This window comes from Zingiber officinale, chromosome 1B (genome assembly GCF_018446385.1).
Source record: "Zingiber officinale cultivar Zhangliang chromosome 1B, Zo_v1.1, whole genome shotgun sequence".
NCBI lineage: Eukaryota > Viridiplantae > Streptophyta > Magnoliopsida > Zingiberales > Zingiberaceae > Zingiber > Zingiber officinale.
In genome coordinates, this window is record NC_055986.1 from 161,492,907 (window position 1) to 161,518,479 (window position 25,573).

Genomic DNA, 25,573 nt, shown 5'->3' on the forward strand with positions numbered 1-25,573 from the left:
TATTTTTGATTTATAGGTATCAATGTTTCTATGGAATTATGCTGGCATGTCAAGATTTTGTTATCAACAAAAGAATAATAGTGAACGTTCCGGTTTTACCATTTAAAAAATAAAATAAAACGATTTTGTGAGAGGGGTTTAAATAAAGAATTTTATCAAGAGCAATAAAGAATTTTGTGACTTGTTTTCATTTGCTTGGATAAAAAATGTTGAATTAGGTAGGGTAATAAACCAGCCAAGTCAAGAATTTTATGGTGTTTAAATTTATTTGATAAGATAACTGAAATTTATTTGATAAGATAATTGAGTTTAGATAAGTCGAGCTTAAAATGAATTCAGACATTAAAATGATTCTTTAAGTTCGATTTGATCTCTTTTTTTTTAGTTTAAGTTTAATGTAAGTTTGATGTGAGCTTGGTTCTTTTAATGTTATTGAATTTTCATTTAAATTTATTTGTTTGTTTGAAATTTTTATCTTCATTATTAAATTTGATAATTTAAATTTATTTAAAAGAATTTTATTAACTAATATTTTATTTATTTAATACATTGTTCATGAATATTAATAAATTATATATATATAATAAATTATTAAGAAAGTTTGATTCATTTATAGCCTTAGACTTGGTAAATTTAGCAAGTTTTCAATCTATTGTTTTTCCTTAGAATCTAAGAGGAAAAAAAACACCCACTCGATCTTTTATGATGGATGATTATTCTCTCTCCATAAAAGTGATCAAAGTGCTTGTGATGCCTCTGTAAAAGACAAAGTGTCAATAATTCAGTTGAAATTTAACATGAAATTTCATTCTTTGATTCTGCATTCCAATATAATTGAGGGAACAGCAGAGTGGTCAGTAAACCAGAACTATTGCTTCAATTACTAACTTTTCTATTCGATCAACTAACAGATATGAACTTGAACCCAGTAGATTTGCCACTTAGTAGTGGAAGATATCACTACATGTAGTAACTAGTAGAGCCAGATTCACATAATGCTATCTAAAAATTTTCTTATGGTAAACGCTATGTTGCCCATTTAATCAAACTTGTGTGAACTCCAGTGCGTTTCCGTCGGGATCTCGTGCAAAAATTGCTGGCCTTCCTGATCGACTGAGCGTATAGCTGATACCTGAAACCAGAGAGTATTCTGTGAGCATGAAAGATCTGCAGAATTCATAGTCTTGTGTGGCTGCTTTAAATTCACAAAACAGTGAGCATTAAAGATCTGCAGAATTCATAGTCCTGTGAGGCTGCTCCGAATTCAAAATCACTCTTCTTTTCGAAAATACTCCTTTCATTTCAAATATAAAATAATTTTTAAAAACTACTAATAGCCACAATGCTACAATTGTCAGTCACGCCTCCGGCCGCAGCAATAGGCCGTGCCTGTCAGTCGGTTGCGGCCAGGCTACAAAATTGCAGCCACCAGTCACGACCTCGTGAAATTTGCGGCTAGATCAAGCCCAGCCTAGCTGTGAAATTGTGGCCAGAGGCCGCAACCAGCCTAGCCAATCGTGGTTAGGAGGCCGTGACTTACCTGGCCACCCAGCTGGAGTGGTCGACTTGGTAATTTTGAGTGCCAAAATATCTTCATTAGGGGACAAACATCAAGGATGCTTATAGGGCTGAAATCTATTGTAATGAAAATATTTTGTATAGTGATCTAAGCATGTAGCACCCCCACCACTAACCAGGCACTCTATATGGTATGTTCAAATCAGAATCATCAGGTTGGTACAAGAACAAATTGAGGTTAGAGACAAACTCAATTTGTTCAAATAACTACAAATATCAACTGGGCTATATTGTTCATGCTTTTCCTAACCTTCTATTTCTGTACATTTGAAAATGCAAGGAACAACAAAAGCTAGGTTAGAGCTGAAACACGGCACCATTAAATACGTACCAGCTTTGTCAAAAATTGCTTTAAGCTTCATAACATCTCGAATTGCGATACAAGCATGGCGATCTCGGCCACCATGCTCCGGTCGGCCAGTCAAGGGATCAGGGTTTGGGAGCTCCATCAAATGAATCATCTCAGAACCCACCCAGAGCCATGCCCCTCTGTATGGAAGCTTATCATGCGGCCTTGCTTCATTAATCTCCAGACCTGAGTTAGAATATAACTTGTCAAAACCATTTTGCTCGAATGAGTTTGCTTAAATTGCTCAACAGGACAAGAGACCTACCGAGAAGATCCTTGTAAAATGCAAGTGACCTCTCAAGGTTCTCACAGAGCACACCAACATGGTGAATGCTAACAACTCCATAATCTGCATCTGTTCATCACAAAAATAAAGTATAGTAGAAATATCAACTTAAATACTTGCGGTAATCAAGATTTACATCTCGCCAATTTCTGCAAAAGGATCAAAAGAAGGTACCATCGTCAGCATCTGTTGCGACTTCAGTAAAGATGCGATCTTTCTCAGCCGACACCATGGTTTTTCCCAGCGAACGGATCACTGGATCTTCCTCTCTTGCAGCGATCGAGCGGCGTCCGTTCCTCGATGGCTGATTAGAACCTTTGGAGGCGAGGGTTTTGCGGCACAGCTGGGGAGTGTGGGAGAGAAAGATGTTCGAAAATCCACAGTGATCAGGTAGACTAGGGCGTACCGTGGTCGAAGGAAGAGAGAAAGGCGGTGAGAGGCATCGGATCGCCATTGCTCCGCTCGCGAACGCTCCTCCTTTCCCGACCAAGAAATTTGTGTGGAAATGGGGACATTCTTTCCCAGCCCACTAAATTTATACCACGCACCCGTTTCCCCACGCCTGGGAAACGAGTTCGTTTATACTCAATTCCCCTTTTATCATGTAATCCGTAATCCTTGATTTTCTCCCTGTAGCTGCTGTAATTTGCACGTAGATCGTAACTGAAATTGGGTCAAAATTGATTACAATGTCCATTGGATTTACCTTTCCATTGATGTTATAGTTTGGGTTAAAATAAGTACCCAAAGATTGCTAGTAATGACAGATTGTATGGTGCCGAGCATGGTATGACCAATTCATTGTCGGTGGCCTATGTCTGTATTAACTTAAATTACAATCTGGATGAGATGGTGAATCAAGAGAAAATTGTAATTAATTTTGATCATATTTCGACTGCAATCTAACATATAAATTATGGAAGGGAACAAGAGATATTGTCTCCTGTGGATGACCTCGGACACTTATCTTAATCTAAATTATAACTTGAGTGGGAAAATAAATTTAAGAGAAGTCGTAACCAATTTTAATTAGACTATGGTTATTGTGATAAAAAGATGAATACATTCATCCCTAGCGCCTCCGTTAATTTGTCCTAGGACCAATACGAAGGAAATAAATCACAGACGATTACTAATCTTTAGAATAATGACTAACACATAAGAAAAATATTTATCTTGATTTTATCGAGATTTGAATCTTAGACCTCATTATTTTAATTAAAATATGGTTATGTTCCAACATGTAAATTAAGGACACATATTCCAAACGAGATTATTTGACTAGGGATGCTCAAAAGATTTAGTTGGCATGTTCTCTTATGGAGAAAAAAAAAATATGAAAAGCAGCCATTTACTTTTCAAACTTTCATTACTAATATTTTAGAATAATTTTGATGTAAAAATATTTTAATATAATAACACTTAGTATTCAGAATTATTTTAAAATTTAAGACGATTTACCATTTTAAAATGATTTTAACATGAAATTCAAATATTATTGATCAGGTAAATAATAGGATTTCGATATAAAAGTCAAATTTAAATTTCAAAATTTTAGAATTTAGTACTATAACATTTTTAAAATCATTTTTATTCACGATTTTGATGAAATTTAATAATTTTAATAAATTGGTAAAAAATTATTTTAATATAATAATGTCATGTATATAATAATTTTAACTAAAATAAGATAATTAAATTTTCAGATGAAAAAAACAACTATTTTAACAATTTAAATAATTTAGGAGCTCTTTTAATTTTTACACCTAATATTGTGATTTTGCATAGCTTTTATAGTATCTATCCTCAAGGAATCCTTAGACACAAAATAGTTATCGAAATCTACTTCTGCATAACATTCAACTTAGACAGAATTGATTTGGTCACAAAAGTCTGTGTCCTTCCAGCAGCTTTCTCCAACAAAATCTTGTGCTTCAAAGCGCCGTCGCATTTGGTTACAAAGCAGAGCATGAAGTTCCCAAACTTGAGAGACCTTGAGAACTCGCTTGCCTTCTCATCGATGGCGGACGCAAGACAATCTACAGTATCAGGAGGCAAACTAACCTTTTGATTCAGGATATGCTGAAACAGCACGAACATGGACTCCGTCCACACCACCTCGTCGCATATCGACTCCCGGTGGCGAGCCAGCAGCACGGGGTTTCTATCCATGGCGTTGGCGGAGAGCAGTCTCTGGCATGCGGAGGAAGCGTGCACTGGATGCAAGCATTCTTTGACGACTCGCGCGAGCACGTCGCAGAGAGCAGCATTGAGTCCTTCCTTCCGGAGCGCCAACGGGAAGAGGAGAGCTTCCACTGCTGCCACCGGATGAAGCCGACAGAATTGGATGGTGGAGGAAAGGAGCAATCTTGACGGCGGCTGCTGGAGGAAGAGAAACTTGGGGAGGAGGATGGAGCAGAGAAGGTGGGCGTGCCATCCTGTAAAGTTCAAGACATGCGCGCCGGAGAGACTGGAGAGGAGAAGCGATGCGGTCTCGTCTAGGGTTTCCCATGGCTCGAGAAGGTCGAGAATTGCGAGGTGGCTTCCGTTTCCGGATTCCGAGCAGAGTTGACGGATTTGTTCGGCCAGGCGAATGACTTCCGCCGGCGCCTCCGACGCCAACAGATATTCTTTCAGAGATAGGACACGCTCGATTAATCTAGGGCTGAGGACAATCTTCGTCGTCGGAGGAGGAGGAAGAGGAGAAGAGTATGTCGCGGATCCAGAACTTTCCCGAGCATCTTCTCGATCGGTGACCAAGTCCATTGCTTGGGTTTCAACAGCGATCGATATCGATCGATCGGTAGTCTTTGGCAGCAAACCGGGGGCGATAGGAAGCCATGTGAGAAGAGGATCGGAAGCAAATACGGGATCTTTGAGCCACTCCGGCAAGGCATATATGCCGTCGTCGTTCTCCTCCCCAGAAGAGGGAACGGGAGTCGAAAAGGACACGGCGTCGAGCAGGTGCTGGGCGGCCTTGCGGGCCCAAAATGCCGGCCCGAGGGCGGGGCCGGAGTAGTCTAGGACGCGGGCGGCGAGGGACCGGAGGCGGGAGCGAGGGAAGAGGCGGTGGTGCACGGCGAGGAAGGAGAGGACGCGGGATTGGAGGGATTGGGGGAGGGTTTGGAGGAAGATGGCCGACGGGAGATGGGGGGAGGGGGCGGCGGAGAGGAGGAGAGAAAGAAAAGCGGTGGTAGGGTGCTGGCCGCTTCGGCGATGATTTCGGAGCCAGAGGGAGGCGTCGCCGTCGGCGGCGGCGGAGTCGAGGAAAATCTGGAAAAGGGGCAGCCACTCTTCCAAGCCGCCCTCCGCCATTCCTCTTCTTCGCCCGCTCTCTTAAAAGACTCTCGGTTCTTACTGGGAAGTGGGAATAAAACGTTAACCAGGAAACACCGAAGGCGATCGGTCCAGCCCACGGAAATCACGATAACAAACTGACGTTCTTCTAGCTCCGGGGGCCTCTCCGTTCTTATTGGGCTTCTACTGATGGAAGCCCATTCACATCAATTCTTATTGAAAAATAAAAATAACATTTTATTTATAATTTCCTATTTAAAAATTATCCCAAACTTTTAAAACACATACAAAAATGCATCTACAACCCGACAGGATCCAAAAGGGAGATGCTTGTTCAGCGAGGTATACAGAAAGTTGATGCAAGGAATGTCTAACCTCAACTTTTCATGCACAGGACCATACTAGAACAAAATACTCACTATAATTTAATCTTGTCGGGAGGGATCGTTTAGGATAAATGATATGATATTTTTATTCTAAAAAAATAAAATTATAACTTATTAGATCATGCAACAAATACGTTTTCTATTGCCTCTGGAATAATGATGTAACAGTAAAAGATTTCTTAAGCGTCTAAATAACTTATTAGATCATGCAACAAATACGTTTATTATTCCCTCTGGAATAATGATGTAACAGTCAGACATCTTTTTAATTTCTTAAGTATCTAAACATCGAATTCTAACTTCGATAAATTAATAAATAAAATTTTGGGATCGATCATCTAAGATGTAATGGAAATAAACTAGATACCTTATGTCAACAAAGGCCTTTATTGGCTTATACAGTCAAAGGCCCCAAAACCGCATCAATGAATACTGCAATTTTTATCCTATAAACCAATTTTAAGCCGAAGGTTGTCACTAGAAAACCTGAACTTTTTAACAATCAGTCGTCTGTGACCACTGCATACACTCATGACTGACTGCTCGTTTCTAGACCCTGAGCTGTGATAGGAATCACCTCTACTCCAAACTTTTCCTCTTTTTCAGTTCCATGATTCTTTGTCGTCCTCATGTACATGTAAGCTGCATTTTACAAGATTAGGTATGGAACATAAAAAAAGAAAAAGAAAAGTCTTTGCAGTCTTCTTTGTTAATGTGAGACAGAGAGAAATAAATGCTTAAAAAAATATGGCAAGCAACCAGAAGCTCAACACCTAAGTGTAATGGATTCTTTTTAGTGTTTGAATTCCATGAAAGACATCTCCATAGGGCTTCATAAAATTCTAATACAGTTCCTTAATTATCTTTATGCATAATGACAGCATTAATAAGTGCAAACAGTTGCTTAAAATTTTTTGTTTAAATTTTGCTTATATAAAGATCACCTTACATATACTGCATATAGTTACTTTTCTACTGAATCCACATCATTTGTGATAAAGGAAACAGCAAACCAATCAGATTCTGGAATTCACCAAATCTACCACCTTAATAAATGAGATTTGGAATCCAGAGCCAGATCAGCGAATAATAGGAAGGAACCAGATTCATTGTCTAAGATGAACACGTTAGAACTAAGTCACTCTGCATCCATAGGATCTTATTTGAGAACTATCATACAATTCAAGTGCAGCTTTAACCCACCACTACATATGACATTAGCGTTGAAATTGTATATGTATAGCAAAAAAGTTACGAAGTTAATACATGTCTACGGGACCATATCTAGGGATTATCATTTTAACCAAGGGAGATTTTGACTACTTTACACGGCTATAGCATTACTATTTTTTATGACTAGCAAAAAGAAATCATGTAAATTCACATTTCATTCACCTATACTGAGAGAGAACCATCACGAGTGCATCAAGGAGTTTACAATTCTTAATTCCAACCTGAGGTTCTTCACTAATCTAACAACTATTTTGAGCTCATATCTTTATGATACTAACCACTCTCACTCCTTAATTCAAGGTTCTGCATTTTTTTAGAACAATAATGGTTTTTTTTTTTTTCAAAAATTAAGATCTACAGAAATATTGCTCTTGGAGACCCATCATTGTCAAACAGCTGCCAATTCAATGGATTATATTGTTTCTAAAGAGAGACTATTAATCAAAAGAATATTTAATGCATCTTAATATTTGAACAAAGAACATAAGAAGGTTGACTTGTGCATCAGGAAGTTGTACTGCAGAAAGTTGAAGATAAATAGGAATGAATTGGTTTTGCTACTTTAGGCAACTCAAAGAGAAAGTTGGGCGCCATATTAAAAGAACATTTTGGAGGGCAGTATTTGATGTAAAATAATAAAATTTGGGGTATGAACTTTATAGAAAACAACAAGCAACTGAATTCCGTTCATCTCAGATTGACAGACAGTTAGTGCAGTATCTTAGATGTTTCTTCAGCTATGCTTGATATCATCCTTAGCTAAACATCTTAAAACAGAGAGCATATCCTTGTCTGCTATTCAAGATTTAATTTTAGCAGTAGCATACTGGAGTTGCTGGTAGTTAGGCGCATAAAATGAGATCATCAATAACTGGAACAGGGAAGAACAGGGAAATAGTTCAGTTGTGCCATGGAAGTGAGACATTATTTCTTCCTCGACTACTCTATTGACTTCCAGATCCACCAAAACAAAAGTTGGGAAAGACAGAAAAAATAAATTCCTATTCAGCTACCTTGATTGGACTCTCTTCAGGAGTTTTCTCCTTTTCAGTCTGTCAATCAAGTGTGTGTGTGTGTGTGAACAGGATTAAATAACAACCTCTAGTTTTTATTTTCTATATGAACCTTACCTGAATATGGTGGCAAAAGGTGAATACGCTCGCCCCTAGCGCCCCTGACAACCCGTTCCAGGGCCAACACGGAAGAGGTAAATCACGGGCGGCTACTAGCCTTTGGAATAGTGACTAGCACATAAGGGAGGCATTTATCTCGGCTTTGCCGATATTCGAACCCCAGACCTCGTGGTGGCAACATCTCATGCGCTAGCCACTAGACCCATCCGAAGGGACCTTACCTGAACATGATAAGTTTGTTCGTGTATATATCTGAACAAATTAAATTTGTGTATATGTATTTGCATGTGTTTGAACGTGATTAGATACCCACCTCGAGTTTTTATTCTTCTACATGAATCTTGAGTTTGTAAAAGTGTATATGAACAGGATTAAAAACCCATCTCTAAGTTTTATTCTTTTACATGAATCTTACCAAACATGATGAAGGTTTGTATCCCGAACATGACAAGTGTGTCCCAAACATGATGAATGTGTGTCCCCTGTGTGCGTCTGTGTTGTCAAGAGGTTAAATACCCACTTGCAGTTTTTATTCTTCTACATGAACATGATAAATGTGTGTTTTACCCTATAAAATACTTGCCTACTGTCAATCCTAAATGGAACAAAGGCAGTTAATATCATAATGCTCGTGTGTCTATCTTTCCTTCTTTCATCGCAGTCTATCCTCCTCTATTAAGGATGTAAATTGTAGCTTTATGTAGATTGTTGTTTGTTTCAGTTATCCTAGATGTTTGGTATGCATATTTTGCATTTTTTTCATCATTGATTTGAATTTTTTAAAATATACACTCCATACGCACCTGGATATTATGGACCACTATGTACATACTTTTATCTCAAGAGTTTTGCGTATATAGATTTGCTAGTCTCTTTCATAAATGTTTAACATCATAATATTGGAGATTTATTGGAGGCAACACCATCTCATGGAAGATTACGAATCAAATAGTTGCGGTGGACTAACTTGCACAGAGAGTGATGGAAATAGCCAGGCCATGAAGTGAATATCTTAAAACATTTGATAGTCCAGATATGCAAAAGAAACCTATGGAATTGGTCTATGAGAATAAGTTGCAACTCACATCTATGAAAGAACCAACCACATTGGATTATTGCCATCAGCTAAGGAAAAATTAATCATAGCTCAGCCTGCTTTCTGAAATCAACAGATGAACCTTTGAGTTGCATGTTATGTCTCATATTGATTCTTGTCTGAATTATATTTTTAAGAAGCTGGAAACTTAAAAGTTTCTACAGAAATACAAGTTTCCATAGATCAACATAAGCACTAGAAAGTGTTTCTATTTCTTATTTTCAAAGAAGTTACTAAATTATGTTTGTGGCAACTACATTTCCATCTAAATAATTTTATTTGTTTATTTCTTAACATCTAATATGAATACTTTGAATTCAACATAAGTCTTGCACTTCCCATTTCGATGGAACTATACAGTTGTATCTTGAGGATAGACTGAAGGATTTGATAGTCTTTTAGCGCATTAAAGTTGCATTTTTTACTTTATACTTTCTTCGTCTTCAGGTTGGTATGTAGAATTAGGTATATTTGAAATAGTTCGACAGACTGTCACAGGTCATTTTCAGTTTTAAGCTTGTGAACAACAGTATCCTTCGAACCCTGTATCCAACTATGCCATACTATGAGGAATTGGCTGGTCGTGAAAAAAAGTAATCAACTCCTCAAACTGGCAAACCAACATACAAAGACAAAAGAGAAAATTAATCAAGAAGAAAAGTGGGTTTTAAACATTATCCCCCAGTCCTCTTAAACTACATCCAACAAGAGAACTATCTCTCTTTTCTCCGTTTATCTACGCTTCTCTTCCTGATGCACCTTTGTCCATGGATGGAACGTCTTCACAATATTTAATCCTACTTCATGAAAGAAATCATATTGCAATAAAAGATTAAATTTTTTATATGGTAATCAGTAAAAGGGACAACTTCTAATATGATGGTCTGAAATTTTACAAAGCACCTAGTAGGATAATATGCATCATCAAACAAATTAAGGGTCAACTTCTAATAGGATAATGTCCTCAGGTCTGAAATTTTACAAAACACCTAGTAGGAATAGGATAATATGCATCATCAAACAAATTTGCAATGGCAAACGTGTGCGTAGCTTCAGCTGAATCAACGTGTGGCACACACGAAATGGTGCAAACTTAAACAAAATACATATGGATCTTCGCTAACTCCGAGGCCAATTACGATCGCTAATTTAACAAACCCTAGAAAAAATCCCTTAGCTGGGAAAAAAAGAAGCAAACACACCGGATCAATTAAAGGATCCAAAAAGATGGCCAACACAGAGACAGAAGGGATCGAGAGCGAACCTGTACAGCCTACAAGCACGAGTGGTAAGATGCGGCGAAGGAAGGGCTTCCTGGGCATGGAAGGCGGGGGGAGAGGAGTGGAAGACGTCGACGACGGCAAAGGATAGTTAGGGAACAACCTAGGAGGGGGAGGCGGCAGATGTATCTCGGCATTCCTCTTCCCTTTTCCTGCAAGCAAAGAAAGAGATGGTGAGTCCCTGCAGATAACTGCGATCGCTCTTCCTTTCCCTCCCTCGTTCTCACATCACCTCTGCGGGGTTTCATGGCGCTATGGCAGCCCTCTTCCGTCTATTGCTTTCCATTTACCCTCTTCTGTTGGGTTTTATGAGCCATCATCAAATCACGAGGTCTGTTGTGACGATCTAAACTAGCGTTAAATTATCACTCAAATATTGCATTTGTAAAGATCTTTATTACGTAACTATGGCCCCGGGCTATAGTGCAATGATAGGATATTCAGATCAATACTAGTAGTTCAATCTTAATTATGATGAATTGGTAAAAAAATTTTCTTTAAATGGAGCATATAATTAAAAGATGTTGAGTTTTTGGGCTGTCCGTCATGAGCACTTCCAAATTTACTTTGATGACCAATAGAAAACTTTCATAGGGTCGACCGATCATCCCAAACTCAACGTTATTCCTAACGTAATTAATCATTTTTTTATCACATAACTATGGGATAATAGACTTTGTGCTACTAATAAAAATTTTATGTAAGACTCAATCGATCATCCCAAATTTGATGTTAATTGATTCATCATTTTCAAAATTAACCACAGATGAATTCGAAAAGTATAAATGGATCCTAGTGTGGGACCTAATATCACGAGTAATTCAAACATTGCAAGTATTTAAAATGACGTACGAGAGAACTGAACACTCTTACATGATGTACTGGTATATTGTTATCATGGCGCTTTTTTTTTATTTTTTTTTGTGTAATTTGGTATACTGTCTTAAATATGGTATAAGATTTTTTTTAGAATTAAAAATTTATATGAAATTAACACCATTACACTCTTAATACCACCTCTAAATCTACTCATATTTATTTTTTGAAAATTTTAAACCTTTTAATAAATTGTAATAAAAAATGTCACCTTAAAAATTTAAATGTAATCTAAATTCAAACTATAGCACTCTTGGTGGTCCTTAAATTTATTTATGTTCTTATTTTAAAATGTGAAGCTTTATCCATCAATTAATTTTGTCAAAATTCATTCATGACTAAAAAGAAATTAGAATCATAGAAATTGAACATAGTAAATTCAGAAGAGTGTCAAAAATAAAATGATATAAATATGAAGTGAATCCAATGGGTTAACTCAATTAATATTTTTTTGTCGAAAACTAATTGAGAGTTTAAGTGGCACAAGTTACTTTTTGATAATGAACTTAAATGGCTTTATTTTTTTTAAAAAAGAATATGAATAAATTTAGGAAACCATCAAGAGCCAATGATGGTCGATGGAGAAAGAGATGTTTCATTTTTATTTTCTAGAAAAGGGACATTTTCTCTTTTCTTAAAATATAATTTTTAGATATTCTTTATTTTTTATAAAACAATATCTCTTTTTTAAGAAAATAAATGTGAAATTATAACTACTACAGTAGATAGATGTTAATTATCTCAATCCCTCATGTTTTACTAGTGTTGATCAAAATTATAAATGTTTATAATATAATAATTTCGGATTATAACTCCTATAATAGTGTAAAAATAACTATTATATTATTTTATTTTTATGGCTATAACACTTAAACAATTTGAGAAGTTATATATAGATATATATACGTATTGCGTGGGTAATATAATACATAATATATATAAATTATGTTAATAATTAAATAATATTATTTAATAATAATATGATTTATTCTCAAGTGTCACTGTAAATATTCTTTTTCATAAAAAATTTATTTAATTCTTTATATGCTAGCCCCACGTGCTCAAGAATTCCAAGCTACTGTAACAAGCTTCTCTTTATAAAAAATTAATTTAATATCATATTTGATATTAGTTAAAAAGTCAAAAAAAAAGTGTGCTTTCTAACATCGTCAACCCAAGATATTTATAGAAATTTTTCCATTCATAGTATTGTCAATCTTAAGATATGAAATCAAATCTTTTAGTCTATAAAAAAGTGGACCAGGGGGATGAACTACTTGCAATTACGGTCGGATCATGACCGCATTTGATTGTGATTCCTCTTTGGGTTCACCGTCTTCCATAGGCTATAATTTGGATCAAGATGAGTGTCCGGAGGTCATCCACGTCTCGACGCTCGACAACTTGGCCACTTGCCTACCGCCGGTGGCTTTCGGCCACCTGTCCCGACCCAAACTATAACCTGAGAGGACGATAAACTAGAGGAATCATAACTAATTACGATCGGATCACGACCACTATTCGACCGTAATTACAAGTGGTCAATCTCCTGATCTACTTTTTTTGGACCAGGAGATTTAGCCTCCATGTGAACTAAAGAAAACGAGAGAAAATTATTGATGAAAAAAATATATACCAGCTGAGTCTCGAACTTTAGATCTAGTTGATTAATATTAAATTTTTTTAATAATAACTTTAAATCCTGATTAATATGTCTTTATAAATTATTAATAAATCTTTAAATTATTTGTTTATAAAAAGAAAAAAAAAAAGGAGATTGATATAATTTATTTTTTAGTTTCATCACATTAATAGTTAGTTTCTAATTGTACTACAAATAAATCAAAATTTTCCTTTTATATATTTTTTCCTCCTTTTCAGTCTGAGCCAAGCAGGCCTGTGCCATTCTGAGCCAGGCAGGCCGGTGGGCAGGGCCATGATTCACTGCCAAGCGATTATATTCTAATCCATTGCTCTCTCCAGTCTGCTAGCTGCCAATGCCATTCCAGAAAAACAAAAAGGCATCGAAAAGAACACTTGGCTCCTTATGCTCAGAGAAGAAAGCCTTGCCTTTGCCTTCGCCTTGGGGAAGGAATTGACCGCAACTAAAAACAGTGAATTGCGCCTCGTTTCCCGACAAAAAACAGCAGCATCTTGCATTCACAATGCCACATTTATTGGATTCCTCTCTGCGTCCGCTTTCCCCTCTTTCTAAATCATCTCTCGCCCTCTCATTTGAATTTGAACACACCCTCGCTCCTCCCTCCCTCCCTCTCTCTCAATCGGCTGCGAGGAGTGGGAGTTTGTGAAGGGATGGGCGGTTCAAGGAAGTGGATGAAGTCCTTGATAGTAGGACTCAAGAAACAAGAAGAAGTTAGCTCTGTAATATTTTCTCTTTTTTTATCCTCTTGTTTGATCTTTCTTTCTTCGGTTGCTGAACTTGTTCTTCTTCCTGCTTGCTCGAAGGAAAAGGATGGGAGGAATCGAAAGAGCGGGGTGTGGAAGAAGCTGTGGAGGAGCTCCTCCTGGGACCACCTCCCTCTGCGCCAGGGCTCGAGGGGCCGCCGCCACCGGCCGGCGGCGTCGTCCGAGGCTCCGGACGCTTCCTCCGACGCTAACGCCGCCGCCGTCCGCGTTCCGCCGAGGGACCTCCGGGTGGTCCGGCAGGAGTGGGCGGCCATCCGCATCCAGACCGCCTTCCGCGCGTTCCTGGTAAAGTAAAAGTGCGATCTTTACGTTGTTTGCTACGCTTCCGGTAGGAAAAATAAAAATGAGAGCTTTGCCGTTGCTTTGTCCAACGATAAGGCGCGGCGAGCGCGGCGGGCGCTGAGGGGGATAGTGAGGCTTCAGGCCATCGTGCGCGGCCGGCAGGTGAGGAAGCAGGCGGCGGTGACTCTGCGGTGCATGCAGGCGCTGGTCCGAGTGCAGGCGCGCGTCCGGGCGCGCCGGGTGCGCATGTCCTCCCAAGGCCAGGCCGTGCAGCGCATGCTCGACGTCCGCAGGGCCAAGCTCGATCCTCTCAAGGAAGCAGAGGTTCTCTTAGATCTCATTAAATCTATTCATTCCGGCGCACAGAACCTGATCTCGAACCCATTTCCGATTTAGGGAGGATGGTGTGACAGTCCGGGCACATTAGAAGAAGTAAGATCGAAGCTGCAGATGAAGCAAAAAGGAGCTGCGAAGAGGGAACGGGCTATTGCTTATGCCTTTTCTCAACAGGTTCCAATGCCAGTTCTTTCACTTTATGGCTCTGTTCTTCTAGTTTCATTCTCGTGTCTCCTTTTGCAGCAGCCAAAGCAAACCAGAACGGCTAAGCATCAGTCCTTGGACAAGAGCAGCGGAAGCTGGAGTTGGCTTGAGAGGTGGATGGCTGCAAAGCCCTGGGAGAACAGATTGCTGGATCGCAAGATCCCGAACGATCTCTCCGAAATCGAATTGAAAGATGACTGCGTTTACGGCCCCAATTCAGTGAAGGTGAAGAAAAACAGTATCAGCACGAGGATTTCAGTTCGACCTCCTCCATCGGCGGCCAACCACCCAAGCTGCAAAACTCGGTCTGCTTCCTCCCCGAGCACGGACAACTGCTACAACGGGAGCTCGTCGTCGCCGTCGTCGGTGTGCGTTTCGACGCCGATCTCGAACAGCACTCTTTTAGCTTCGGACAGGCCGGGCTTCATGGGCCTGACTGAGTCGACCAAGGCGAAGCGGAAGACGAGGCTGGGGGGATACTCCGTGGACGATCACTGCCATAGGAAGACCTCGAGCATGGACATGAAGAAGAGCAGCGAGTGTCTGAATACCTCGGCCTTTTCTTGCAGTCTGGAAAACTCGCTTCCATAGAAGCGTTGCATTGTTTTGTATCTTGGATTCCTTCGAGTTTTCTTTTACAGTCCTTGGTGTGGCTCCGGTGGTTGTTGTTGTGATGTGATTAGTAGAATTCTGATTAAATTTTCAACTGTGTTAGAGATTGACGTGACTTTGACTGCCCCATTGTTCGAGGTACATGGAAAGATTTGTCTGACTGCCTATGGGAATGCGACAATTTGTCCATTTCTGAACGAACATCTAAGTAACTTACAACGCTTATCAGCCCAGCTGAATAATTTATAATTTATCTAACCCTCTGTTTAGGAGGAGGTGAGTAAAGGGGAAAGAAAGATAAATATGGGTAAAATAAATTTTTATCTTTGTTTGGGAGAGACTGAGCTATGAAGGGGAAGGGGAGAGAAGGGTAAAGCCTCCCCTTGCATGCTCGGGAATAAGCGAAATTCCTTACACCCTAAATTGGGGTGTAAGGAAGGGTAAGGGGAAATTATTACAATTATATCCTTATTTATTTTTTCACATGCAGATTTATTAAAAAAATAAGAGGATATTTTTATAAATTTGTATATTTAACTTTCATTCCATCCCTTTTCTCTCACATAAACTTTCCCTCCCTTCCAAACAAGGGTAAGATAAATATATTACTTTCCTTTCCTTTCCTTTCCCTCCCTTCCCCTTCCATCCTCTTCCATTAATGAACCTTACCTCACCCCATCCAAACAGAGGCTAAGGGATGGATGGCTAGTGTACAGTAATATTATAATTATGAGATTTAGGGTTAAATCTTAGTTAGTAGTTGAGTATTTATTTTTTTACGTGTTATTTAATTGTCTAAAATGATTAGACCATCCATATCAAGTATCCTACTTTATTAAATTTAGATATTCATTTTTCACTAAATTATACATCAACTTTCCTATAATTTATCATATATTTATTTTTTTATTATTTTTTCTCTTTCCTTCGTATTTTTTATTATTTGATGGAGGAAAGAGATAGAGGATAAAGAAATTTTTTATTATTAGAAGTAGGAGAGAGAAATAATATTTTAATATTTAGGAAATGAAATTCATTTCTTAAATTTAAAGAATTACTATTCATAAAATGTATATTTAGGGAATGAGTATGGTACCTGATGCGGATGTTTTTTTAATGCAAAATGTAAAATTTCAAGTAAAAGTTTAGTTTAGGGTAATTGATGTGGATGTTTTTAGTTATTTATGATTTATCTTTTATGTGTTGTCTAAAAAAATAATTTATAATTTTTTTTTAAAGAGGAATGGTTGGCAAGTGTTTAGTAAGCAATTTTGTGATTTATTTTTTTGTGTTATCTAGGGATGAATTAACGGAGGTGATGGGAGCGAGTGAATCATCTTTTATCATCATAAAGTATATTTCAACCGTCTTCTTGAGACATATAGTTGATTAGCGTATGGTGAAGTTGCCGTCATAAAATCTGGAGTTAAATCTTGATTAATAGCGGGGTGTTTGTCCTTTTTCATACCTTATTAACTGTTTAAGGCTAATAATTATTCGTGATTTACTTTTTCCGTATTGACCAAGAGAAGAGTTGAGGGAGACTAGAGGTGAGTGAATCACCTTTTGCCACCTTGAAGTATATTTCGATCATTTTCATGAGAGTATTTAGTTGTTTAGAGTGACAAATTAATTATTTGATGGTCAACTATAAGATGATTTTGTAACTTATTTTCTTTCCCATAATTTAGGGACGGATTATAAGGGGAGGTAAATGTAATCACCTTTTATTACAATGAAATATATTTTAGATGATGTTGTGAACTGGAATTGAAACTGAAGATATCAGTAATTGCAGTCCAGACACATGAGGTCGGGATCTAAAACTAGATTGAGATTCAAGTAATATCAAGATTTGAGACTGATACTGAAAATGTCATCAACGATGGCCAAGACATGAGTGAGCACTAGATCCGAGATTAAGACTGTGATCCAAGTGATGACAGGATCTGAGATTGATACTAAAAATGTCGACATAACTATGACCGAAATTGAGAGGGAGTTGGTTGCTAAAATTAGGAGAGTGTCGGGATCCTAGGCCGAAGTAGATAAGAGGTTGACAACTGGTGTCCAGATATGATAGTTGATTTATTCGATCTGACCCAAGTCTAATACATGCTGAATCTAATTTTCTTAGGAGTCATATTAGATTTTAACTGAGAGTTCAGCGTGACTTTTGACTCGCCGCATCAGTGAGTAAAAGTCCTGATTAAGTAAAAAAAACATCTCTTGCATGTCCAGTAACAATAATCCCAAGCTCAGCAACAATGAGCCTCACGGGTGTTTGGATCCTTGTTAAAATCATGGTTCACCTATCATTTGTCAGCTTCGTGCTGGAATTTTCTTGTCGGTAAAATTCTTATATTCTGTAACAAAATTTACCTAATATGCCAGCACGAATCTGAAGAGAGAATCGGAGAGGCAAGAGATCCAACAAGAGGAAGGAACCAACTCATTGATTTTTTTTACAATCTCTCTTCTTCGTATCTCTGTAGCCTTTGTCGTCGTTCCTGCTCGATCGTATGCTGTTTCTCGTTGCCACGTCCGTTGGCGCACGCGCACTGGAGCATGCGCTGCCGCTGCTAGCCATCAACTAGATCTCTCTCATCGCTGTCGATCGAATATCTTCTTGTTCGTCGCTGCCGCAACTCGATTGTGGTTACTTCTGCAACTTTGACAATCGCTTCATTGGCGCTTGACAACAGTTCTGATTAGAGGATATTTTCACTGTACATATGATAGATTATATTTATGCCACTATCTCTGTCAATTCATTACAAGATTAACAGAAAAAAATAAATCATGAGTAATTACTAATCTTTGAAATAATCACTAACGTTCGTCTTTAAAAATTTTTTCATCGTACATAAAACATCAGCTCATGGTTTATCATTCAAAATTATTATTATTTTAAAAAATAAAAAATTATAAATTTATAAGAAAATGACTTGCTACGTCTATGCATCCTTGTAATTTTAAAAGAACTCCAAGGCTCATTAGTTTTTTTTTATTTTTTATAAAGTCTGAGAAATTATCTTCTCATATATAGGATGGTTAGATGTTATTTTCTGATTTACTCCTTTTTGAATAGTTAAGGGTGTTAGGGTCACGGATATTTTTTTTCAAAAAAAAAAACAAAAATCTTCGAATTTTCTACTACAATAATTTATCCGAAACCATCACTGAAGTTCCAAGTTTATCCCTCATTTAATCCGATCCGACAATGAAATTTATTAAACTCCCATCAAATCTGACATCGTTTGATACATTGAAGTGTCCCGTCATTGTACGAGTTAAGAAGATAGTGTAATAGTAGTTTAAAAATATGTTTTAAACGGCTACAGAGGTTTTTCTCAAAATCCTTTCTCAAAAGCCGCAAGGAGATTTATGATTTTGATTTTCCAGGTTTATAAATTCGGGGATTTGATTGTTAGATGAATCACTGCAATCATTCAAGAAGTAAGTGTCAAACGGATTTCAACAAAATTGCTGACGATTCTTTCAGATATTAAAGAATGAATCAAAGAATAGTTTCTTTGTACATATTTGAGTTAGTTAGTGCTATTTCAGGGTAAGGTTTGAATCTCAAACATTCCTTTGCACTGACTCTTTTCTATTTATCTTTTCATAGAGGATCATGAGACCAATTTTATAAAATCATAGATGACAATTCTATCTTTACTGTCATATTTTAACATGAACTTACCAATTGTATTAACAGTCATCCGTAATTTATCTCTATTATTCCTATAACACCATCCCCACTTGCCCCGTGCTCCAACGTGTTCGTCGTCGCTGCAAGCACACCTCCGACGATGCTCACAAATGCCGACGCTGGGCCGAGAGTAGGGGAACCCATCAAACGGGAGCTTATCGCAGCAGTGCCGGCGGACAGAGGCCCTGCCGTGGCCAAGGCCTTATTCACGTTCAAGGCTATGCTGCTCAGTTTCGTGTACTCTTCCTCGTCTTTACCTTTAGTACTCTGAGTGCTCCCTTCAGCTTCTCTTCTAGTTCTTTGCTCCACCTGTTGCTACCGGATCCTGCTCGGAATTTCATCGGTTGAATTTTAGGCCACCATTGAGTGGGCTCGATGATTGCCGGGAACTTCTCGAGCATCCCGGGGAGCAGGGGATGTGGGTAGGCCTTCTTGAGCACCAGCATTTTCTCCTCTGCCTCCTCGACGTCGCTGTCGGTCGGAGATCCGTGACTGGTTTCGGTAGCCCTCCCCAACTGCTTCCACAGGCGCGGCACGTTTCTCTGCTCCTCGGCTAACTGCGACGGCTGAATCTTGCTCGCGATCGCCATGATCCCCATGGCGGCCGTGAACAGGATCGCCAACGACAGCTTGAAGGCTAAAGCGTCGCCGGCGGATGGGATGGAGGCGATGCCCGCCATCAAGGAGGCGGTGAAGGTGATGGAATTGACGACGTTGGTGAACAGGTGGTTCTAGTTGTTCCTCTGTTCTCTAATGACGGCGTGCATCTCGGCTCGGTCGGCGATTGCTTCTAGTATGACGTACATCTTGGAGATCGCGAGCTCATCGGCCATTGCTGGTGCCGCCGATTGTCTTTCTCTAGTCTCAATCTTATGGAGTTGTCTGCGGCCAACTGAATCTTCTTGGTCACATGAGGTCGTGGGGTCAAACCGCAGGGCTGTCGGGGCGTAAATCATCGGATCTTGTGCAACTCATCCACCACCACTTGCTCTCTCGGCTGTTGTTATTTACCTCCCTCGTGATTGTTAGATTATATAATTTATATTATATAATCTATTAGAATTATTGGTTTATAGCCTTGAGGGCAATTTAGTCTTTTACCTTTTTCAGTTTAGGGTTTATATTTAGTCTTTTTCATTTTCAGTTTCGGGTTTAGATTTTTTCTTATAATTAAATATATAAAGGCATTGTACTCTTTATTTCTTAATCAATTTTGGATTTAATAATATGGTTAGTTTTTACTTCTCTTAATTTCTACATGGTATCAGAGCAAGATTCTCCTTCTCTGACCTAATTTTTCTACCACCCTCTGTTATTGCTTCCTGTTGCTGCTGCCGTCTCCTACTGCTGCTATTGATTTAGGCACCGTCATCTATTTTCTATCCTGCTTTTATCGATTTCGGCGCCAACACCTTGTTCTATCGATTTCGACATCGACGTCTTGTGCTGCTAATTTCAGTGCCGACGTTCTTTTCTGCCAATTTCGATGTTGACGCCCTATGTTATTAATTTCGGCATTGACGTCCTTTTCTACTAATTTCGACATTGACATGCTTCATGGAAATCTGATTCGTGTATGTTTGACCAGTTTCAACAGTTCCTTGCTTTACAACCCTCTGCCTTATCCACTTACTCTCATATAGGTTTGTCATCGTTTGATATTTAAGATATATCTTCGTCTTTATGGATTTTGGACTCTGATGCCTTCCATCATATATCATTTAATTTGTCATCTTTTATTTTTTTTCCCTTTCAGTTCATCTCTATTGTGACTGCTGATGATACTCCTATGTCATTAGCAGGTGTTGGTTCAATTGTTACATCTTCTTTATCTCTAACTAATGTTATTATATTCCAAGTTTTACTCTAAATCTTATTTCTGTTAGTCAATTATGTGAGTCTAAATATCTAGTCTCTTTTTTTTCATCTAATTGCTATATTCAGGACCCACGATCTCAGAGGTTGATTGTGACCGGTCATAGGTAAGGAGGACTCTATGTTTTAAATCAACCCAAAGTACCAGAAGTTGTAGCTTCAAGTGTGGATTTATCATCTTTTCATTTGAGTCGTTTATCTTCTGATTTTTATTTGTGACACTCACATTTAGGTCATGTTTCAGCGTCTCGTTTGTAGTTTTTAGCTTCTATAAGAGTATTAGGATCTTTAAAAAGTTCTGATATTTTTGATTGTAGTCGTAAACTGACCAAATTTTTTGCCTTACTATTTTCTAAAAGTCTTTCTTTTTCTTCTGCTCCATTTAATCTTATCCATTCTGATGTGTGGGGACCCTCTCCTATTCCTGCAAAAGGAGGTTCAAGGCATTATGTTTCCTTCATTGTTGATTGCACTTGTTACTCTTGGGTCTATTTTATGAAACACAGGTATGATTATCTTACAATTTTCAATAATTTTAGAGCTCTTGTGAAAACTCAACATTCTAGTTTCATAAAGTGTTTTCGTTGTGATTTGGGGAGGGGGGGTGAATACACTTCGAATCAATTTTCACATTTACTTGCTTCTGATGGTACCATTCATCAAACCTTGTGTATAGATACTCCTGAACAAAATGGCGTGGCCGAATGGAAACATAGACATCATGTTGAAATAACTCGTTCATTTTTATTGTCTGCTAGTGTTCCTAGTGCCTTTTGGGGGGAAGCAATCTTTACTGTTGCTCATGTCATTAATAGAATTCCAACCTCACACAATTTAGGTTTGTCGCCTTTTAAAAAATTGTATGGGTATGCTCCTGTCTATTCCTCTTTGCATGTTTTTGGTTGTACTTGCTTTGTCCTTCGCCCACATGCAGAGCATAATAAGTTAGCCTCTCGGTCTGCTCTTTATGTCTTTCTGGATTATGGTGTTAGTCAAAAAGGATATCGTTGTTTTGATTCTGTTAGTAAAAAATTATGTCTCTCGTCATGCTGTGTTTCTTGAATATATTCTATTCTTTTCTATTCCTGCTAGTTCGCATAATATAACAAAGTCAGATCTACTTTGCATTGATCCTTTCAATACCGACACTGAGGAAACTTCACCCACAACTCCTACTGTTAGCTCAATTGAATCTGGTACTTTGGTTCCTGAGATATCCGCTCCACATGCTCCTCCTTCTGCCACCACCCAATCATCTCCTGAGATTGCGGATGATCTTTCTCTCCACCATCGTCAATCCACTCGTGTTCGTAAGTCTACTAAACTATCAGATTATGCTTATTCTTGTTATTTTCATTCTTTTACTTCATTTGTTGCATGTATTCATTGTCTTTCTGAGCCCGTATCCTATAGAGAAACTGTTTGTAACCCACTTTGACAGAGTGCTATGGCTGAGAACTAACTACTTTTCATCAGAGTCATACATGAGATTTGGTCCCATTGCCACCAGGAAAATATACCATTGGTTCTCGTTGGGTATATAAGATCAAAACTAAATTTGATGTATCTATTGAATGAAATAAAGCTTGTCTTATTGCTAAAGGTTATTCTCAGGAGTATGACATGGATTATGAGGAAACATTTGCTCCTGTTGCAAAAATGACGACTGTTCGTACTCTGATTGATGTTGCTTCTGTTTATCGAAGGAGAATATCTCAGATGGATGTCAAGAATGCATTTCTAAATGGTGATCTTCATGAAGAAGTTTATATGACATCCCCTCCTGGTATTTCACACCAACCTGGTGAAGTTTGCAGGCTTCGTAAATCGCTTTATGGTCTCAAACAAGCACCTCGTCCTTGGTTTGAGAAATTCTCTACAGTGATTACTTTGTTTGGTTTTCATCCTAATAATCATGATTCAACATTGTTTGTCAGATGTACGAGTGCAGGTCGTATTTTTTTTGGGCATTGAGGTTGTTGTTAGGACCAAAAGTAGCTAGAGGGGGGGTGAATAGCTCGTCGCGTGCTCTTTGCTCGGCGTTGCTTGTTTCTTCTAAGATGTGCAGCGGAAAATACAAAGAAACAAATCACACAACGCTAACAAGGTTGGTTTACTTGGTATCCACCTCACAAGAGGTGACTAGTCCAAGGATCCACACCACGCACGCACCCTCCACTATGAAAACACTCCTTTTCGGTAACTACCGAGGGCGGAGAAGCCCTACAAGACTCTCAGTACAAGAAGAAAGGAAAGGGAAACAAAATACAAGCGCAAAGCTTACAATGAGTACAGAAAACCCTAACCCTAGCTTCTCTTCTTGCCTTTGATCCGCCTCTTGACTTGGAAAGCTTCCAAGATCCTTCAAGAACTGGCGATCTGATCTTTTTGAGCGCTGTGGAGGAGTAGGCGAGAGATCTGGAGTGAATCGGAGAAGAGCTGCCGAAGGAATCGTGCGCCTGCGGCCTTTATCGACGCCAACGGTCGGATCCCGATCGATTCGAATGTTCCCAATCGATCGGGGAGGCTTTGGATCGATTCACGGATCGATCCAGAGCGCCTCTGTGCTCTAGGAAAAACGCCTGGATCGATCCACGGATCGATCCAGCGCTTATCGCGCGAAGCAGCCGCGTCCCAATCGATCCACTGATCGATTGGGATATCTGGATCGATCCACGGATCGATCCAGAGGCTTTCTGTTCGCTGGGAAAAGCCTGGATCGATCCACTGATCGATCCAGCTCCTGGATCGATCCCCTGATCGATCCAGCACTTGGTTTTTGCCCAAAACCAAGTTCCAAGACTCCCAAACCAACATCCGGTCATCCTTGACCTGTTGGTACATCATGCCTAGCATCTGATCACTCCCTTGACCTGCCAGACTTCCCACCAAGTGTCGGTCAATTCCTTTGACCCACTTGGACTTTTCTCATGCCAAGTATCCGGTCACTCCCTTGACCTACTTGGACTTTCCTATTCAGATGTCCGGTCATCCTTGACCTATCTGTATTTCCTCGTGCCAAGTATCCAGTCAATCCTTTGACCTACTTGGACTTCCCAACACCAGATGTCCGATCATCCTTGATCCATCTGGATTTTCCCTTGCCTGGCTTCACTCACCAGGACTTTCACCTAGCTTCACTCACTAGGGTTTTCCATCTGCCTAGCTTCACTCACTAGGTCTTTCACCTGGCTTCACTTACCAGGACTTTCACCTAGCTTCACTCACTAGGGTTTTCCATCTGCCTAGACTCCCAGTTAGGACTTCCCAGTCAAGGCTTCACTCACCTTGACCTACTTGACTCTTCTTCAATTAACATTTTATTGTCAAACATCTAAACTCAAACCAAGACTCAGCTTGGTCAACCAGGTCAACCTTGACCTGAGGGATGTTGCACCAACAATCTCCCCCTTTTTGATGTTTGACAATACCACAATAACACTTACAATACCACATGTAAGTTAGGCTAATCCCATAGCCTCATTCTTCATGCCACTAGGTAATGAAAGCATAAGTTAAGCTCTTCATTCTCCCCCTAAGAGGGCAAACTCCCTCTTAGATAATGAAAGCCTAACTGACTCCCTTTCACTAGTCTTTTCATTCTCCCCCTATTGGCACACATCAAACTCCCCTGTAGGGCACACTCAACCCATCTTCAGGCACACATCAACCCATGCCTCAATTTCGGGTATACTTCAACAAATCCATTGTTGAAAGACTCTCCCCCTGAAGAGTTGCTCATCGTTGTTCACAACATCACTCGTTGTGATCAACACGATAAAGAAGGTCCCATACCCTTCATTCATCCTTAACTTCTCCCTCATTGTAGACAAATACTCAACCCTGAGCATTTTCTAACCACGTGAGTTCCCACTTGAACTAATGAGGATATCCACTCCCTATTTCAAGTTCAAAAACTCATACATGAGCATTTTCCTTAAAAGAAGGTTGACCACCTTCCAAGGTTCATGAAAAGATAATTTTTCATGTCTTTAAAGAGTCCCTCCCCCTAAAGACATGGTGGTAACTTCTGTCATTGCACCAACAATGACTTGGAATCCCTAAACCTTTAGGAAACCCAAATTTAGAAGTTTTGAGGTTCAAATATTCAAAATTTGAAACAAACCTCAACCTAAACTTCAACTTAGCCTTCCTTAACCAATCCATCCTTGTTTTCCACACGAAAACACCCGTTTTATGTATACAAATGTATTTTTAGGGGTTTGGAATGGTTGCCTAGACTCAATTAGGTTTAGAGTGCTGAAATCAGACCTTCCCAGCCAAAATCAGCATCCTGGATCGATTGGAGTTGGGTTCCAATCGATTCAACCTATTTGAATCGATCCACTGATCGATTCAGGATGTGTGGATCGATCGGCTGATCGATCCAGCGAGCTTCTGCTCGCAAAGTTGCCTTCTGAATCGATCCACGGATCGATTCAGGAACTCCAATCGATCCACGGATCGATCGGAGCCTCTGATAGTTGCTGAATTTCAAATTCAGCCAACTTCAGAAACCCCTAGAAAATTCTACAAAAATTCAAAAATCATGAAATTTTGTGTAGACATTACTTAAGGCATACTTAATCATGGAAAAATAGTTTTCTA

At 39.0% G+C, this 25,573-nt stretch overlaps 4 protein-coding genes across 6 annotated transcripts; 1 reads left to right on the top strand and 3 right to left on the bottom strand.

Moving 5' to 3' along the window:
- Positions 1–858: 858 nt before the first annotated feature.
- On the bottom strand, positions 859–2,730 carry LOC121986971 (uncharacterized protein YwkD-like). The gene is made up of 4 exons (XM_042540894.1): positions 2,388–2,730; positions 2,193–2,282; positions 1,910–2,113; positions 859–1,132 (listed from the first exon to the last, which is right to left on the bottom strand). The coding sequence occupies exons 1-4, from the start codon at positions 2,665–2,667 to the stop codon at positions 1,044–1,046; spliced, it is 663 nt and encodes a 220-aa protein (XP_042396828.1). The 5' UTR covers positions 2,668–2,730; the 3' UTR covers positions 859–1,043.
- Positions 2,731–4,055: 1,325 nt separating this feature from the next.
- On the bottom strand, positions 4,056–5,528 carry LOC122043946. Its single transcript, XM_042604505.1, has one exon. The coding sequence runs from the start codon at positions 5,526–5,528 to the stop codon at positions 4,056–4,058; it is 1,473 nt and encodes a 490-aa protein (XP_042460439.1).
- An 8,197-nt stretch (positions 5,529–13,725) lies between these two features.
- Positions 13,726–15,477, top strand: LOC121986990 (protein IQ-DOMAIN 6-like). 3 transcript variants are annotated; one of them, XM_042540918.1, is made up of 5 exons: positions 13,726–13,896; positions 13,981–14,226; positions 14,320–14,547; positions 14,620–14,733; positions 14,806–15,477. In XM_042540918.1, exons 1-5 carry the CDS (start codon positions 13,828–13,830, stop codon positions 15,352–15,354), a joined length of 1,206 nt encoding a protein of 401 aa, XP_042396852.1. In that variant the 5' UTR covers positions 13,726–13,827; the 3' UTR covers positions 15,355–15,477. The 3 variants fall into 3 exon arrangements, with proteins under 3 accessions (XP_042396852.1, XP_042396847.1, XP_042396858.1); XM_042540913.1 differs by having other exon boundaries at positions 13,727–13,896; positions 14,803–15,477; XM_042540924.1 differs by having other exon boundaries at positions 13,728–13,887; positions 14,803–15,477.
- A 3,619-nt stretch (positions 15,478–19,096) lies between these two features.
- Positions 19,097–19,689, bottom strand: LOC122043957 (probable F-box protein At4g22030). The gene is made up of 2 exons (XM_042604514.1): positions 19,348–19,689; positions 19,097–19,291 (listed from the first exon to the last, which is right to left on the bottom strand). The coding sequence occupies exons 1-2, from the start codon at positions 19,687–19,689 to the stop codon at positions 19,097–19,099; spliced, it is 537 nt and encodes a 178-aa protein (XP_042460448.1).
- Between the last annotated feature and the right edge of the window lie 5,884 nt (positions 19,690–25,573).

Excerpts from the sequence above, each read along its gene's own strand:
- LOC122043957 (XM_042604514.1), bottom strand. The coding sequence starts at position 19,689 with ATGGGGATCATGGCGATCGCGAGCAAGATTCAGCCGTCGCAGTTAGCC. Across the intron at positions 19,292-19,347 it reads GAGCACTCAGAGTACTAAAG|GCCTTGGCCACGGCAGGGCC; the intron begins GTAAAGACGAGG and ends AACGTGAATAAG.
- LOC122043946 (XM_042604505.1), bottom strand. The coding sequence starts at position 5,528 with ATGGCGGAGGGCGGCTTGGAAGAGTGGCTGCCCCTTTTCCAGATTTTC.
- LOC121986971 (XM_042540894.1), bottom strand. The coding sequence starts at position 2,667 with ATGGCGATCCGATGCCTCTCACCGCCTTTCTCTCTTCCTTCGACCACG. Across the intron at positions 2,283-2,387 it reads CGCAACAGATGCTGACGATG|ATGCAGATTATGGAGTTGTT; the intron begins GTACCTTCTTTT and ends TGTGATGAACAG. Across the intron at positions 2,114-2,192 it reads ATTTTACAAGGATCTTCTCG|GTCTGGAGATTAATGAAGCA; the intron begins GTAGGTCTCTTG and ends ATTCTAACTCAG.
- LOC121986990 (XM_042540913.1), top strand. The coding sequence starts at position 13,828 with ATGGGCGGTTCAAGGAAGTGGATGAAGTCCTTGATAGTAGGACTCAAG. Across the intron at positions 13,897-13,980 it reads AACAAGAAGAAGTTAGCTCT|GAAAAGGATGGGAGGAATCG; the intron begins GTAATATTTTCT and ends GCTTGCTCGAAG. Across the intron at positions 14,548-14,619 it reads ATCCTCTCAAGGAAGCAGAG|GGAGGATGGTGTGACAGTCC; the intron begins GTTCTCTTAGAT and ends TTTCCGATTTAG.